General features: G+C 36.7%; 1 protein-coding gene across 1 annotated transcript in view; it reads left to right on the top strand.

Annotated features, from left to right (window-relative positions):
• LOC110542726 (cilia and flagella-associated protein 47-like) overlaps window positions 1-14,696 on the top strand; it is a 554,711-nt gene that overhangs the window by 493,371 nt on the left and 46,644 nt on the right. Inside the window, exon 61 of the mRNA XM_060375216.1 lies at window positions 3,879-4,031. Within this exon, the coding sequence (XP_060231199.1) occupies window positions 3,879-4,031 (153 nt within the window). The remainder of the gene's footprint in view (window positions 1-3,878; window positions 4,032-14,696) is intronic.

Here is a 14,696-nt window from a genome sequence, read left to right as displayed (position 1 = left end):
GTTGATGACTGCTTCCATTTCAGGGATATTGGACTATTTAATTCATTTACCTGGTCTTGATTCAGCTTTGGTAAGTGGACTTGATCAGGAAAATTGTCTACTTCATTTAGATTTTCAAATTTTGTGGCCTATAAACTTTTGAAATAAGTCCTAATGATTGTTTGGATTTCCTCAGTGTCTGTAGTTTCATTTCTGATTTTGTTGATTTGGATGGTGTCTCTCCACCTTTTAGTTAGATTGGCTAATGGTTTGTCTATCTTGTTGATTTTCTCAAAGAACCTCCTCTTTCTTTAATTGATTCTTTGAATTGTTTTATTTGGTTGTCATTTAGTGATTTCAGCCCTGAGTTTCATTATTTCCAGCCATCTACTCCTTCTTGATGTGTCTGCTTCTTCTTTTTCTAGTGTTTCTAGGTGAGCCATTAATTTCCTTGAATGAGATATCTTAAATTTCTTCTTGAAGGCATCAGTGCTATGAACATTCCTCTTAGCACTTCTTTCACCGTGTCCCACAAGTTTGGGTATGTTGTGCCTTCATCTTCTTTGAAATTTATTGAATTTCATTATTTCTTCCCTGACCCAGCTGTCAATTAGTAGCAAGTTGTTTAGTTTCCATGTGTGTGTAGGTTTTTTTTTACTGTTTCTGTTGTTGTTGATGTCCAGCTTTATTCCATGCTGATCAGATAGGATACAAGTGATTGTTTCATTCTCTTGTATCTGTTGACACTTGCTTCATGACCAACCAGATGGTCTATTTTGGAGAAGGTTCCATGAGGTGCTGAGAAGAAGGTAAATTCTTTTGTGTTTGGGTGTAAGGTTCTGTAAATGTATGTTAGTTCCATTTGATTCATGACCTTTGTTAGAGACATTGTTTCTTTGTTTAATTTCTGTTTTGTTGATCTTTCCTTTGTTGGGAGTGGGGTGTTGAAGTCTCCCACTATTAATGTGTGGGGATCTATGTGTGGTTTAAGTTTTATCAATGTTTCTTTTACAAATGTGGGAGCCCTTTATTTGGGGCATAGATGTTCAGGATTATGATGTCTTCCTGGTGGAATTTTCCCTTGATGAGTATGAAGTTTCCTTCCCCATCTCTTTTATTAATTTGGGTTGAAAGTCTATTTTATACGATATTAGAATGGCTACTCCTGCTTGCTTCTTGGGTCCATTTTCTTGGAAAGCAGTCTTCCAACCCTTTACTCTCAGGTAATGCCTATCTTTGTGCCTTAGGTGTGTTTCTGGTAAGCAACAGATTGCTGGGTTTTGTTTAATCATTCATTCTGTTAGTCTGTGTCTTTCTATTGGAGAATTGAGTCCATTGATGTTGAGAGAGATTAATGACCAGTGGCTATTAGATCCTTTTATTTTGATTTTGGCTGTGGTAGTAAGTCTCTGTGCTTGGTTGCTTTTTGTTTTACTGTGATTAACTTAATTATTTTCTGTGTTTTCTTGAAAGTAGCTAGTTTTCTTGGGTTTTATTTTCCCTTCTAGTGTCTTCTGTAATGCTGGATTTATGTGTAGGTATTGTTGAAATTTGTTTTTGTCATTGAATATCTTGTTTTCTCTGTCTATGAAGACTGAAAATTTTGCTGGGTATAGTAGCCTGGCCTCACATCTGTGTTCTCTTTGGGTCTGCATGATATCCATCCAGGCCCTTCTGGCTTTCATAGTCTCTTTTGAAAAGTCAGGTGTGATTCTGATGGGTTTGCCATTATATGTTACTTGGCCTTTTTCCCTTGCAGCTTTTAGTATTTTTTCTTTGTTCTGTATACTTACTCTTTTGATTATTATGTGGCAGGAGGATTTTCTTTTCTGGTCTAATTTATTGGGTGTTCTGTAGGCCTCTTGTAGTCTTATTAGCCTCTCATTTAAGTTGGGGAAATTTTCTTCAATGATTTTGTTGAAAATATTTTCTGGACCTTGGTGCAGGGAATCTTCTTTTTCCTCTATTCCTATTATTCTTAGGTTTTGTCTTTTTATGTTGTCTTGAATTTCTTGGACGGTCTGTGTCAGGAATTTTTTAGATTTAACATTTTCTTTGACAGATACATCTATTTCTTCCATTTTATCTTCCACACCTGAGATTCTTTCTTCCATTTCTTGTAGCCTATTGGTTATGCTAACCTCTGTAGTTCCTGTTTTCTTCCCTAAGTTCTTTCTCTCCACAATTTCCTCCATTTGTGTTTTCTTTAATTTTTCCAATTCAATCTTCATATCTTGAACAGTTTATTTCTATTTCCTTCACCTGTGTGACTGTATTTTCCTGTTTTCCCTTCAATTCCTTCAGCTTTTGGTTTGAACAATTCTCTGTTTCTTTTATATCTTTCAATGATTAAGTATTTCCTCTCTAAAGGACACATAGTATTTGGCTGCCACTTCATGGATTTCTTTATGGATGGCCATAATCTGTTTTTCTTTATCTTCTTCTGTTTTCTTAAGGATGGCCATAATCTGTTTGAGTTTATCTTCCTCTAGTTCTTTACCCATTTTAGCTGTTTCCCCTTGTTTTGTCTCACCTGGGAAACACGATTGCTCTTGTTTTAGGGCCCAGAGATCAGTCTCTTGGTCGCTGTACAGAAAATGTTGTCCTGCTCCTCAGACGCAGTGTTCTTTTGGAGTCACCATCTTGCTCCTCCTAGTATTAATTTCTTAAAGATCTATTTGTGAAGGCCATGACACCAATTGTAAACTGATCTCATTAGTTTCAAACTTAACACCTCAAAGTTGAATTTAATTATCAATAGAAAAAAATGTACACATTTTACCAAACCATGGCATTCTTTTAGTTTATCTCTTATTTTATACAGTTATTTTTATTTTACATACTATCTATAAGATATATAAATACTATTTGTAAACACTTAAATATAAAATTAATTTTGTAATATCAATAGATATAATGAACATTGTAAAAATATCTCAGATAATTTTGTGGATCATAAGACCAAAAATATTACTCTTGAGTCTAAACAGCTATAATGTTCTTCAAATATTTTAAAATACAGGTTCTAATTTTTCACTTATATTCATTATATAAACTGTGCAGTAGAAGTATAACGATATATTTGAGGAAAATTATTTTGTATATGTAAACTTCCATATAAATTACTCAATAGTATTATAGTGCTACTGTCAAATATTACATGTTCTTTATGTAATTAGTAATTATGCATACAAACATTTTAATTCTAATATACTACTGACAACAATACTTTATAAGGATAAACATTGGCTTGTAATACATGTATAATTATTACACAGGGAACATTAATACTATAAGTTAACAATGATACATCACATTTAAGATTAAGTTACTGTAGTGTTGTATATAACCACAAATATGATAGATTTTATAGATTTGAAATGTAACAGTCTTTGTAAGTATGAATTTTAAAATACATGTGAAAAGACAAATAGAAGTATTTTAAATATTATTATAAAGTTACTGAACTTATAATTTAATTATTTGAATGCATATACTCTACTGTTATTTTAAAAGTAGATCAGAGATTACAGAAATAAATACAAATATTTTAAATGAAGCTCATGTTTCCAGAGCTGCCACTTGCATTTGTGACCTGATGATATCAGTTCCTGAAATAAATTTCTACTTCCTATTATAGTCTCTAATCATCTAGTATATGCATATATATGTATAAATACATATTTGTCTTCGGGATACCATTTTTATCTGCTATTTAATGTTGATGTTTCTATATGATATATAGCTATATAGATGTATTAAAAGAGTGTATGTGCCATACACAATGACAGTTATATTGTGCTCGATGAAGTTTTATTTTTGTAGAAATTTATCTTATCTCAATAATAATAATGATACCTAACAACTGAATTAATTAAAACAAATTTTTTCTCCTACAGTTGTCATAAAATGCCAGGCCAACAAACGAGTAGAAGAGAAAGTGAAAGTGACAATGATTGGAAGCTTTTTTGGCTCATGTCCATCGCATGAACTGACAGAATTTTTGGTGTTTCCGAAAAATTCAATTAACAATATTTATGAAGATATTCATGGTAAGAGAATTATAATCATGGCTATAAGAATTATTTATAGTAAATAAAACATATTTACTTTAAAATGTAGGTTGCTGATTTCTCAGTAATTAAGAACCATTTACTTTTCATTGAATATACTATTCAAGTTATTACTTATGAACTCTGTTAAATATGTTGCTTTTACATAGCAGTTATCTCAGTAGTGATAGCTCTTGTTACTAAATGATTTACATAACACAAATTGTGAATCTTTCAACATTTAGAAAAGAAAAACCTCAGTAAGTTAAGTTTCTAATGGAACTCAACTTTAATATATTTATTTTTCTGATTTTTTGTGTGTGCAGTCTTGAACATTTAACTGAGGGTTTCATACATGTTATACAAAACACTGTGAAACGGCTAAACATTGAGTCACTTTGAGATTCAAGAATTTTTACTGAAACAATATTACAATTATAAACCAATTTGAATGTTTCTTACATTAAAAAATAGAAAAATTGATATGAATTAAATGTAATGTTTAAATCAATTTCTAAATGATAAATTTTACTACTCATATTTTTATTTTTGTTTCATGTTTTTATATAAATTAAAATTATTTATGTGTGCTATCAATAGAGTATTATAAAGTTCAAATTCTAAAATCTGAAGCCAAAAGGATTTCATACCTAACAAGTTGTAATCACGATGAAATTCATAATTAATAGATAGAAAATATAGACTTTTAAAAGGGAGAAATATTTGCAAGCTATATATCTGATGAAGAGTTAATCTCAAAAAAATGTAATAAGGAATGCTTCCAACTCTTAAAAACCTAATAACCTATTTGAAAACTAGGCTAAGGAACTTGAATAAACTCTTCTCCACAGACAATACAGAAAGAGTAACTAGGTGAAAATATATCCACTGTTACTTATTACAAGGGAAATCCTGGGGGTACTAAGATGTCAGCGACCAGTGAGCACCTTATCTGAAGGGCAGAGGATCTGAAACTCCAAAACTGATGGAGGGATAGATAGGCAGCTGAATCCAGAGCATTGACTTTGAGGCTTCCAGGGCTAGGGGGGACAACCCTTGAGTTGGGACAGATTAGATCCAGGCACCCAGTGAACTCTCCCTGGTGTCTGAGAGTGTTGAACTTGTTCATGCGGCAACAGGCACTGCTGAGGCAGCTGCAGCAAAGGCAGCAGCAGGGAGTGCCTAGCCAGACATAGAGGGCCTCCCTACTGTAAAGACCAACAAAAGAACCAAATCTGAAACTAGGAAACATTGAACCCTCTGAGCTTTCCACCTAAGTCTGCCAGTGAGTGCTTACAGAGCCTCAGATCCAGCGACCCTCTACATTAGCCACCAGACTTTGGATCACTCCCACCCACACCCCCATTATGAGCCACATAGGAATCACTGGAAGAACCTTCTTAACATTGAAGCTTCTGTTCTGGAGCCAAAATGGTGCAGCCCAGACATATCTGGGCTTCTGGAGCACAATACTGCAACAGGTCTGTGGGCCACTGAGCCATTCAGGGTCCCTGTGCATGCTCATGGTACGCATGAACTGTACCAGCACCCCAACCTGCCCTTATGCTCCCCATTCCAGACATCTACACATACTATCACCTGATCCTTCAAGGCACAATTCCACACATTCCACACATATGTGCCTGTGGAATTCTTTTCTTAGCTGTATCTGCAACAGCACCCACTCTCAAACCATTGAAGCTCTCTCATCTAGATTGCAGAGACAGGCATACACAATCTGCAGTTTAGGTTCCAGGAACAAACAGCGAAATCTACAGACCATCAATGACTAGAGGCCTATGTAACAACATATCGAACAAATATCGGGACATAATGGCTTTACCAGCAACCTCCAACATCAATGGATATTTTAATTCATCAGAAGCACGGGAAAATGATCTCATATCTGTGCTTATCCAGTTATTAGAAGCACATAAAGAGAAAATAAACAAAGCTCTCAAAGAAATACAAGCAATTATTGCCAAAAAATAGAGAGAAAATGAACAAAGTTCTTAAGAAAATACAGGCAAATACAGCCAAACAAATAGAGGCAAACAAAGAGGAAACAGACAAAAAAAAAAAAAAAAATAGAGGCCATCATGGACAGACAAGAATCCAAATGCAAACAGATGAAGGAAATGGTGCAAGACATGAAAACAGAATTAGAATCAATAATGAAAACTCAAAACACACAAACCCCTGGAGTTGGAAAGCTTAGCAAAGAGATCAAGAGACACAGAGGTAAGCATCACCAACAGAATTCATATATGGGAGAGAGAATCTCAGGTGCTGAAGACAGGACTGAAACCTTGAAAAGACAAAACCTAAGAATAATAGGAATAGATAAAAAACAAGATTCTAGGAGCCAATGTCCAGAAAATGTTTTCAAGAAAATCATAGAAGAAAAATTGCCCAATTTAAAGGAAAAGATGTCCCTAAACATACAAGAGGCTTACAGAACACCAAATGCACTAGACCAGAAAAGAAACTCCTCACATTACATAATCGTCAAAACAGTCTAAAGAACCAAGAAAAACTATTAAAATCAGTAAGGGGAAAAGGCCAAGTAACATATAAAGGAAGACCTATCAGAATCACACCAGATTTCTCAACAGAAACAGTGAAAGCCACAAGGTCCTGGAGAGATGTCATGCAGCCTCTTAAGAGAACACATGTCAAACCAAACTACTATGACCAGCAAAACTTTCAATCAACATAGATGGAGAATTCAAAATATTCCATGAAAAAATTAAACTTAAACAATTTCTACACAGCAACCCAGCCCTGCAGAGGATGCTAGAAGGAAAACTCCAATCAAAAGAAATCAACTACACTCAAGAAAACACAGGATATAGATAACTTTACAAAAAAAAAAAAAATCAAAAGAAAACAAGCATAGAAACATGCTATCACCACCACTTGACAAATTAAAGGAACTAACATTCATTGGTCACTATTATCTATCATCAATGGACTCAATTCTCCAATAAAAAGACTCAAACTAACAGAATGGTGGTAGAAAAAGGATCCAACATTCTGCTGCATACAGGAAACTTACCTCTGCAATAAAGACACTACCTCAGAGTAAAGGGCTGGAAAAAGAATTACAAGGGAAATACTGGTCAAATACCAAAAAGGTTTCAAATACATGCATATTATTTTTTTCAATACTTCATTACTATTACTATTATTATTTACAATTTCTTCACTTTATCTAATTATAGCCCCCTCCCACATCTCCTCTTAGTCCTATCCTACTTCCCCCTTCCTCTCCTACCCCTCAACCCTACTCCACTGAAAGGGAATATCCTCCTCTCCTACTGTCTGGCCCTAGACTATCAGATCCCATCAGGACTGCCTGGATCAACTTCCTCTGTGGGCTAGCTAGGTTGCCCACCAGGGAAAAGTGATCAAGGAGCAGGTAACAGAGTTTATGTCAGAGACTGTCTCTTCTCTAGTACATGGAGACTGAGATTCCTATGAGTGTCATCTGATCTGGGGACTAAGACCCTTCTATGCAAGGTCTTTGTTTGATTCATCAGTCTCTGCAATCTTCCCTTGTCCCAGCTGTTTTGATTTTGTCGGTCTCCTTGTGAGGTTACTGTCCCCTCTGTATCCTTCTACATCCTCCTTCACCATAAGATTCTCAGTGATATGTTCAAAATTTGGCTGTGAGACTCTGGAATTGCTTGAATTCCCTGCTGGGTGGAGTCTTGTACAGGACATCAGTGGTAAGCTCCTGAGCTTTTCCCTCTCTTCTACTCCTTTTACTGTCTGTCCTCACTTCCCTTCTGAAGGAGAATTAGGCATCTTCCCTAGGGTCCTTCTTGTTATTTAGCTTCTTTAGGACCATATATTTAGTATGTTTATCTTATAATATGTGGATAATATCCACTTACAACAACAAACAGGGCATGTCTTTTTGCTTCTGGGTTACCTCATTCAGGATGATATTTTCTTTTTTCTTTTTCTTTCTTTTTTTTTTTTTTGCTCAACCATTTTTCATAGCAGCTTTATTTGTGATCTTGGTCTTTTCTTTTTTTTAATTTTTTTCTTATCAGTTACATTTTATTAACTCTGTATCCCAGCTGTATCCAGCTACCTCATTCCTTCCCAATCCCACCCTCTTTCCCTCATCTCCACCCTGCCCCTTTCCAAGTCCACTGATGGGGGGCCTACTCCCCATTCATCTGATCCTGTTTTATCAGTTATCTTCAGGACTGGCTGCAAAGTCCTCCTCTGTTACCTAACAGTACTGCTCCTTCCATGGGGGGTTGGGAGGTCAAAGAGCCAGCCATTGAGTTCCTGTTAGAAATAGTCCTTGTTCTCCTTACTATGGGAAACCGATTGGTTACTGAGCTACCACAGGCTACATCCGAGCAGAGGTTCTAGGTTATATCCATACATGGTCCTTGGTTGAATGTCAGTCTCAGAAAAGACCCTGTGCCCAGATATATTTGCTCCTTGTGGAGCTCCTATCCTTTCCCCATCAGACTAACATCCCTTCATTCATATGATTCTCTGTACTCTGCTGAAGGTTTGGTTATGAGTCTTTGTATCTGCTTTGAAAACACTGCTAGTTAGAGTCTTTCAGATGTCTTCAGTAGATTCCTGTCATACCTTCAATGCACATCCCATCTGTCTTTCTAAACGAGGAATGATCATCTTACCCCATGTCCGCTCACTTGAACATGATTTTTAGGTGTATAGATTTCATTATGTTTATCATATCCTATAGGTCTATATAAGTGAGTATATACCTTGTTTGTCTTTCTCCTTCTGGGATACTTCACTCAGAATGATCTTTTCTAGATCCCACCATTTGCCTGCAAATTTCATGATTTCCTCCTTTTTGAGTGCTGAATAGTATTCCATTGTGTAAAAATACCACATATTCTATATTTATTCCTCCCTTGATGGACATCTGGGTTGTTTCCAGGTTCTGGCTATTACAAATAAAGCTGCTATAAACATGGTTAAACAAGTATCCCTTTTGTGTACTTGAGCAAAGTTCGGGTATATACCTAGCAGTGGTATAGCTGGGTCTTGAGGAAGCACTATTCCTAATTGTCTGAGGAAGCGCCAGATAGACTTCAAAAGTGGTTGTACCAGTTCACATTCCCACCAGCAGTAGAGGAGGGTTCCCCTTTATCAACAACCTCTCCAGCATGTGTTGTCACTTGAGTTTTTCATCTTGGCCATTCTGATGGATGTAAGGTGAAATCTCAGGGTCGTTTTTATATGCATTTCCCTAATGGCTAATGAGGTTGAGAATTTCTTTAAGTGTTTCTCTGCCATTCAATATTCTTCTGTCAAGAATTCTCTGTTGAGCTCTGTGCCCCATTTTTAATTGGATTACTTGGTTTGCTGCTTTTCAGCTTCTTTAGTTCTTTGTATATACTGGATATTGGCCCTCTGTCAGATGAAGGGTTGGTGAAGATTCTTTCCCAATCTGTAGGCAGTTGTTTTGTTTTGATGACAGTGTCCTTTGCTTTACAGAAACATTTCAGTTTCATGAGGTCCCATTTATTGATTGTTGCTCTTAGAGCCTGTGCTGTTCTGTTCAGGAAGTTGTCTCCTGTGCCAATGAATTCTAGGCTGTTCCCTACTTTTTCTTCTAACTGATTTAGCGTATCTGGTTTTATGTTAAGGTCTTTGATCCACTTGGATTTTGGTTTTTTGCAGGGTGATTAATATGGATCTAGTTTCATTTTTCTGTTTGTAGACATCCAGTTGGATCAGCACCATTTGTTGAATATGCTGTCTTTTTTTCCATTGAATGGTTTTGGCTTCTTTGGGAAATATCGAGTATTCATAGGTGTGTGGGTTTATTTCTGGGTCTTTAATTTGGTTCCATTGATCCTCCTTTCTGTTTTTATGCCAATACCATGCAGTTTTTTATTACTATTGCTCTGTAGTACAGCTTGAGATCAAGGATGAGATACCTGCAGATGATCTGTTGTTGTACAGGATTGTTTTAGAGATTCTGGGTTTTTTGTTTCTCCATATGAAGCTGAGAATCTTTTTTTCAAGGTCTGTAAAGAATTGAGTTGGTATTTTGATGGGAATTGCATTGAATCTGTAGATTGCTTTTGGAAAGATGGCCATTTTCACAATGTTAATCTTACCAATCCATGAACACAAGGGATCGATCTATCTTCTGATATCTTCTTTAATTTCTTTCTTCAGAGACTTGAAGTTTTTCTCAAACAGGTCTTTCACTTGCTTGGTTAGTGTCACCCCAAGGTACTTTATGATATTAGTGGTTATTGTGAAGGGTGTTGTCTCACTAATTTCTTTCTCAGCCCTTTTGTCTTTGGTATACAGGAGGGCTTCTGATTTTTTTTTTGAGTTGATTTTTTATCCTGTCATTTTGCTGAAAGTGTTTATCAGCTGAAGGAGTTCTCTGGTTGAAGTTTTGGAGTCGCTCATGTATACTATCATATCATCTGTGAATAATGACATTTTGACCTCTTCCTTTCTGATTTGTATCCACTTAATCTCCTTTAGTTGTCTTATTGCTCTGACTAGGACTTCGAGTACTATGTTGAAGAGATATGGAGAGAGTGGTCAGCTTTGTCTTGTCCCTGATTTCAGTGGGATTGATTTAAGATTCTCTCCATTTTGTTTGATGTTGGCTATAGGCTTATTGTATATTGCCTTTACTATGTTTAAGTATGTGCCTTGTATCCTTGATCTCTCTAAGACTTTAAACATGAATGGGTGTTGGACTTTTTCAAATGCTTTTTTGGCATCTAAGGAGATGATCATGTGGTTTTTCTCCTTCAGTTTGTTTATGTGGTGGTTTACATTGATGGATTTCCATATGTTGAACCACCCTTGCATGCCTGGGATGAAGCCTACTTGGTCATGTTGGATGATAGATTTGATATATTCTTGGATTCGGTTTGCAAGTATTTTATTGAGTATTTTTGCGTCAATGTTCATAAGAGAGATAGGTCTGAAGTTCTCTTTTTTTGTTGGGTCTTTGTGTGGTTTAAGTATCAAGGTGACTGTTGCTTCATAGAATGAGTTTGGTAATGTTCCTTCTGTTTCTATTTTGTGGAATAGTTTGAGGAGATTTGGTGTTAGCACTTCTTTGAAGGTCTGGTAGAATTCTTCGCTGAAATGATCTGGCCCAGGGCATTTTTTGGAGGGGAGACTGTTAATCACTGCTTCAATTTCCTTGTGGGATATAGGGCTATCCAGTCTTTCTACCTGATCTTAACTTAATGTTAGAAGTTGGAATCTATCAAGAAAATTGTCCATTTCATTTAGGTTTTCAAATATTGTGGCATATAGGCTTTTGTAGTATGACCTAATGATTGTTTGAATTTCTTCAGTGTCTGCAGTTATGTCACCCTTTTCATTTCTGATTTTGCTGATTTGGATAGTTTCTCTCTGCTTTTTAGTTAGTTTGTCTAAGTGTTTGTCTATCTTGTTGATTTTCTCAAAGAACCAGCTTTTTGTTTCATTGATTCTTTGAATAATTTTATTTGTTTCTAATTGATTGATTTTAGCCCTGAGTTTGATTATTTCCACTGTCTGCTCCTCTTGCGTGTATCTGCTTCTTTTTTTTTCCTAGGATTTTCAGTTGGGCCATTAAGGTGCTTGTATGTGATGTTACAAATTTCTTCTTTAAGGCACTTATAGCTATAAATTTTCCTCTGAGCACTGCTTTCTTTGTGTCCCATAAATTTGGATATGTTGTGCCTTCATTTTCATTGAATTTTAGGTAGTCTTTAATTTCTTTCTTTATTTCTTCCTTATCCCAGATGTCATTGAGTAGCAAGTTGTTCAGTTTCCATGTGTATGTCGGCCTTTTGTTATTTCTGTTGTTGTTGAAGTCCAGCTTTAGTCCATGGTGGTCAGACAGTATACAAGGGATTATTTCAATCCTTTTGTATCTGTTGAGGCTTGCTTTGTGACCCACTATATGGTCTATTTTGGAAAAGGTTCCATGCGGTGCTGAAAAGAAGGTATACTCTTTTGAGTTTGGCTGAAAAGATCTGTAGATGTCTATTAGGTCCATTTGATTTAGGGACTCTGTAAGTGCTTTTATTTCCCTATTTGTTTTCTGTCTAAATGATCTGTTCCTTGGTGAGGTTGAAGTCTCCCACTATTAAGGTATTAGGATCAATGTGTAATTTAAGCATTAATATTGTTTCATTTACGAATGTAGGTGCTCTTGTATTTGGGACATAGATACTCAAAATTGTGATGTCCTCTTGGTGGATTTTTCCTTTGATGAGAATATAATGCCCCCCCTTATCTTTTTTTATTAACTTGGGTTGAAAGTCTATTTTATTAGATATTAGGATGGCTACTCCAGCTTGTTTTCTGGAACCATTTGCTTGAAAAACATTTTTCCAGCCCTTTACTCTGAGGTAGTGTTTATCTTTGTTGCATAGGTGTGTTTCTTGGATGCAACAGAATGTTGGATCCTGTTTCAGCAACCTTTCTCTTAGTCTGTATTTTTTTATTGGAGATATGAGTCTGTTGATGTTGATGGATACTAGTGACCAATAATTGTTACTTACTTTTGATGGGGGTTCGTGGTGTTGCTGAGTTTCATTGCTTGTATTCTTTTGGATTTTTGTTGTGGAGTTATCTATTTCCTATGTTTCCTTAGATGTAGTTGTTTTCTTTGGTTTGGAGTTTCCCTTCTAGTAACTTCTGTAGAGCTGGGTTACCATGTAGATATTTTTTAAATTTGGTTTTCTCATGGAATATTTTGAATTTTCTGTCTATGTTGATTGAAAATTTTGCTGGGTATATTATTCTGGGTTGGAATCTGTGGTCCCTTAAGGACTGCATGATTTCTTTCCATGCTCTTCTGGCTTTCATAGTTTCTGTTGAGAAATCTGGTCTGATTCTGATAGGTCTACCTTCATATGTTACTTGGCCTTTTTCCCTTGCTGCTTTTAGAATTTTTTTCTTTGTTCTGTAGGTTCAGTGTTTTGACTATGATGTGACGTGAAGAATTTCTTTTCTGGTCTAGTCTACTTGGTGTTCTGTAGGCCTCTTGTATGTTTATGGACATCTCTTTCTTTAACTTGGTAAAATTTTCTTCTATAATTTTCTTGAAAATATTTTCCGGACCTTTGAGCCTGTTGTCTTCTTTTTCTTCTACTCCTATTATTCTTAGGTTTTGTCTTTTCATGGTGTCCTTGATTTCTTGGATATTTTTTGTTTGGAACTTTTCTGATTTCATTTTTTCTTTGAGAGATGTGTCAATTTCTGCAAGTGTATCTTCAGCTCCTGAGATTCTTTCTTCCATCTCTTGTATTCTGTTGGTGATGCTTACCTTTGTAGTTCCTGATCTTTTCTCTATGTTCTCCAGCTCCAGGGTTTTCTCTATTTGTGTTTTCTTTATTGATTCTAATTCTGTTTTCATGTCTTGCACCATTCCCTTCATCTATTTGAATGTGGAGCCCTGCTTTTCAATGACGGCTTCTGTTTTTTTGTCTGTTTCATCTCTATATAACACTAATTGTGTCTCTACTTCTCTGGCTGTATTTGCCTGTATTTCTATGAGAGCTTTGTTTATTTCTTCTTTATTTGCCTTCATTTGTGTGAACATTTCTTTGAAGGCTTTTTTCATTTCCTCTTTGTTTGCCTCAGTTTTCGTGGTAATTTCTCTAAGAGCTTTATTTATTTCCTCCTTGTTCGTCTCGATTTCTTTGGCTATTTCTCTGATGACTTTGTTCATTTCATCTTTATGGGCCTCTAATAGGTGGAGAAAAATAGTTTTGAGGTTGTTTTCTTGTATATCTAGTGAATTGAAGTGTCCATTGGTTTGAGGGGGTTGCTGGTGAGGTCATTATGTCCTGATTTTTGTTGGGTGTGTTCTTAAGTCTGCATTTAGCCATCTGGTTATTTATAACCCTCACTCTTTGTTCCTCGAGTTTGTAGTTCAGGGTATGATTGTCTCTTTCTGTTTTCTGGACTGTTTTTTCAGGAATGTGAGAGAGAGGTTCGCCTGTTTGTGAGTATGCGTTGTGGTTTCAGTTTTGCCTAAGTAAGGAATGTGGCGCTGGCGCTATTCACATGTGCTTTTAGAGGGCACAGTGTGCATGCACGGATTCTCTGACTATTGCAGTGGCCTACAGGACAATCTAGTATGCAGTTATGCCTGGGATCCTGGGATTGTTTACCTGGATTACACTGGTGGACCCACAAGGCTGAAGTTTCAGCGTTGGGGTTGCTATCCCAAGAATCCCTATGATGCCACACTAGGGGTGGGGGGGCAGGGATCTTGTCTGGTTGCTTGTGTGGAGAGGCCCTTGGTCTGGGGCAAACTCTCCCTAGAAGGCTCACTCACTCCCTTGCAGGACAAGTTGGACTGCACAGGGGTCCCCCTTGCTCTCTACTCTTCGATTTGGTCCTGCTGAGGAAAATGTGCGGGTAGGCTAACAGTCAGCTCTGTGGCACTGGGGCAGCAGGAGTCGGTGTCCACCTGTCCTGTGTGCCGCCTCTCTGTCCTTTCCCTCTGCCAGGAGGGGTTATGTTAGCTGGTCCCGGGATATCATGGGAAAGAGTTGGGTTGAGTATTCTCCATCCCAGATCCAGGGCCCAGATCTCTCTGCCAGAAGCAGAAGTACCAGTTAGGGCTGAGTGTCCTCAGATCCAGAACTCAGGTTTCTCTGCCTGGGTCAGCTGGTT

This window comes from Meriones unguiculatus, chromosome X, assembly GCF_030254825.1.
Source record: "Meriones unguiculatus strain TT.TT164.6M chromosome X, Bangor_MerUng_6.1, whole genome shotgun sequence".
Lineage (NCBI taxonomy): Eukaryota > Metazoa > Chordata > Mammalia > Rodentia > Muridae > Meriones > Meriones unguiculatus.
The sequence above is the reverse complement of the archived record's forward strand: the minus strand, read 5'-3'. Positions and strand labels throughout refer to the sequence as shown.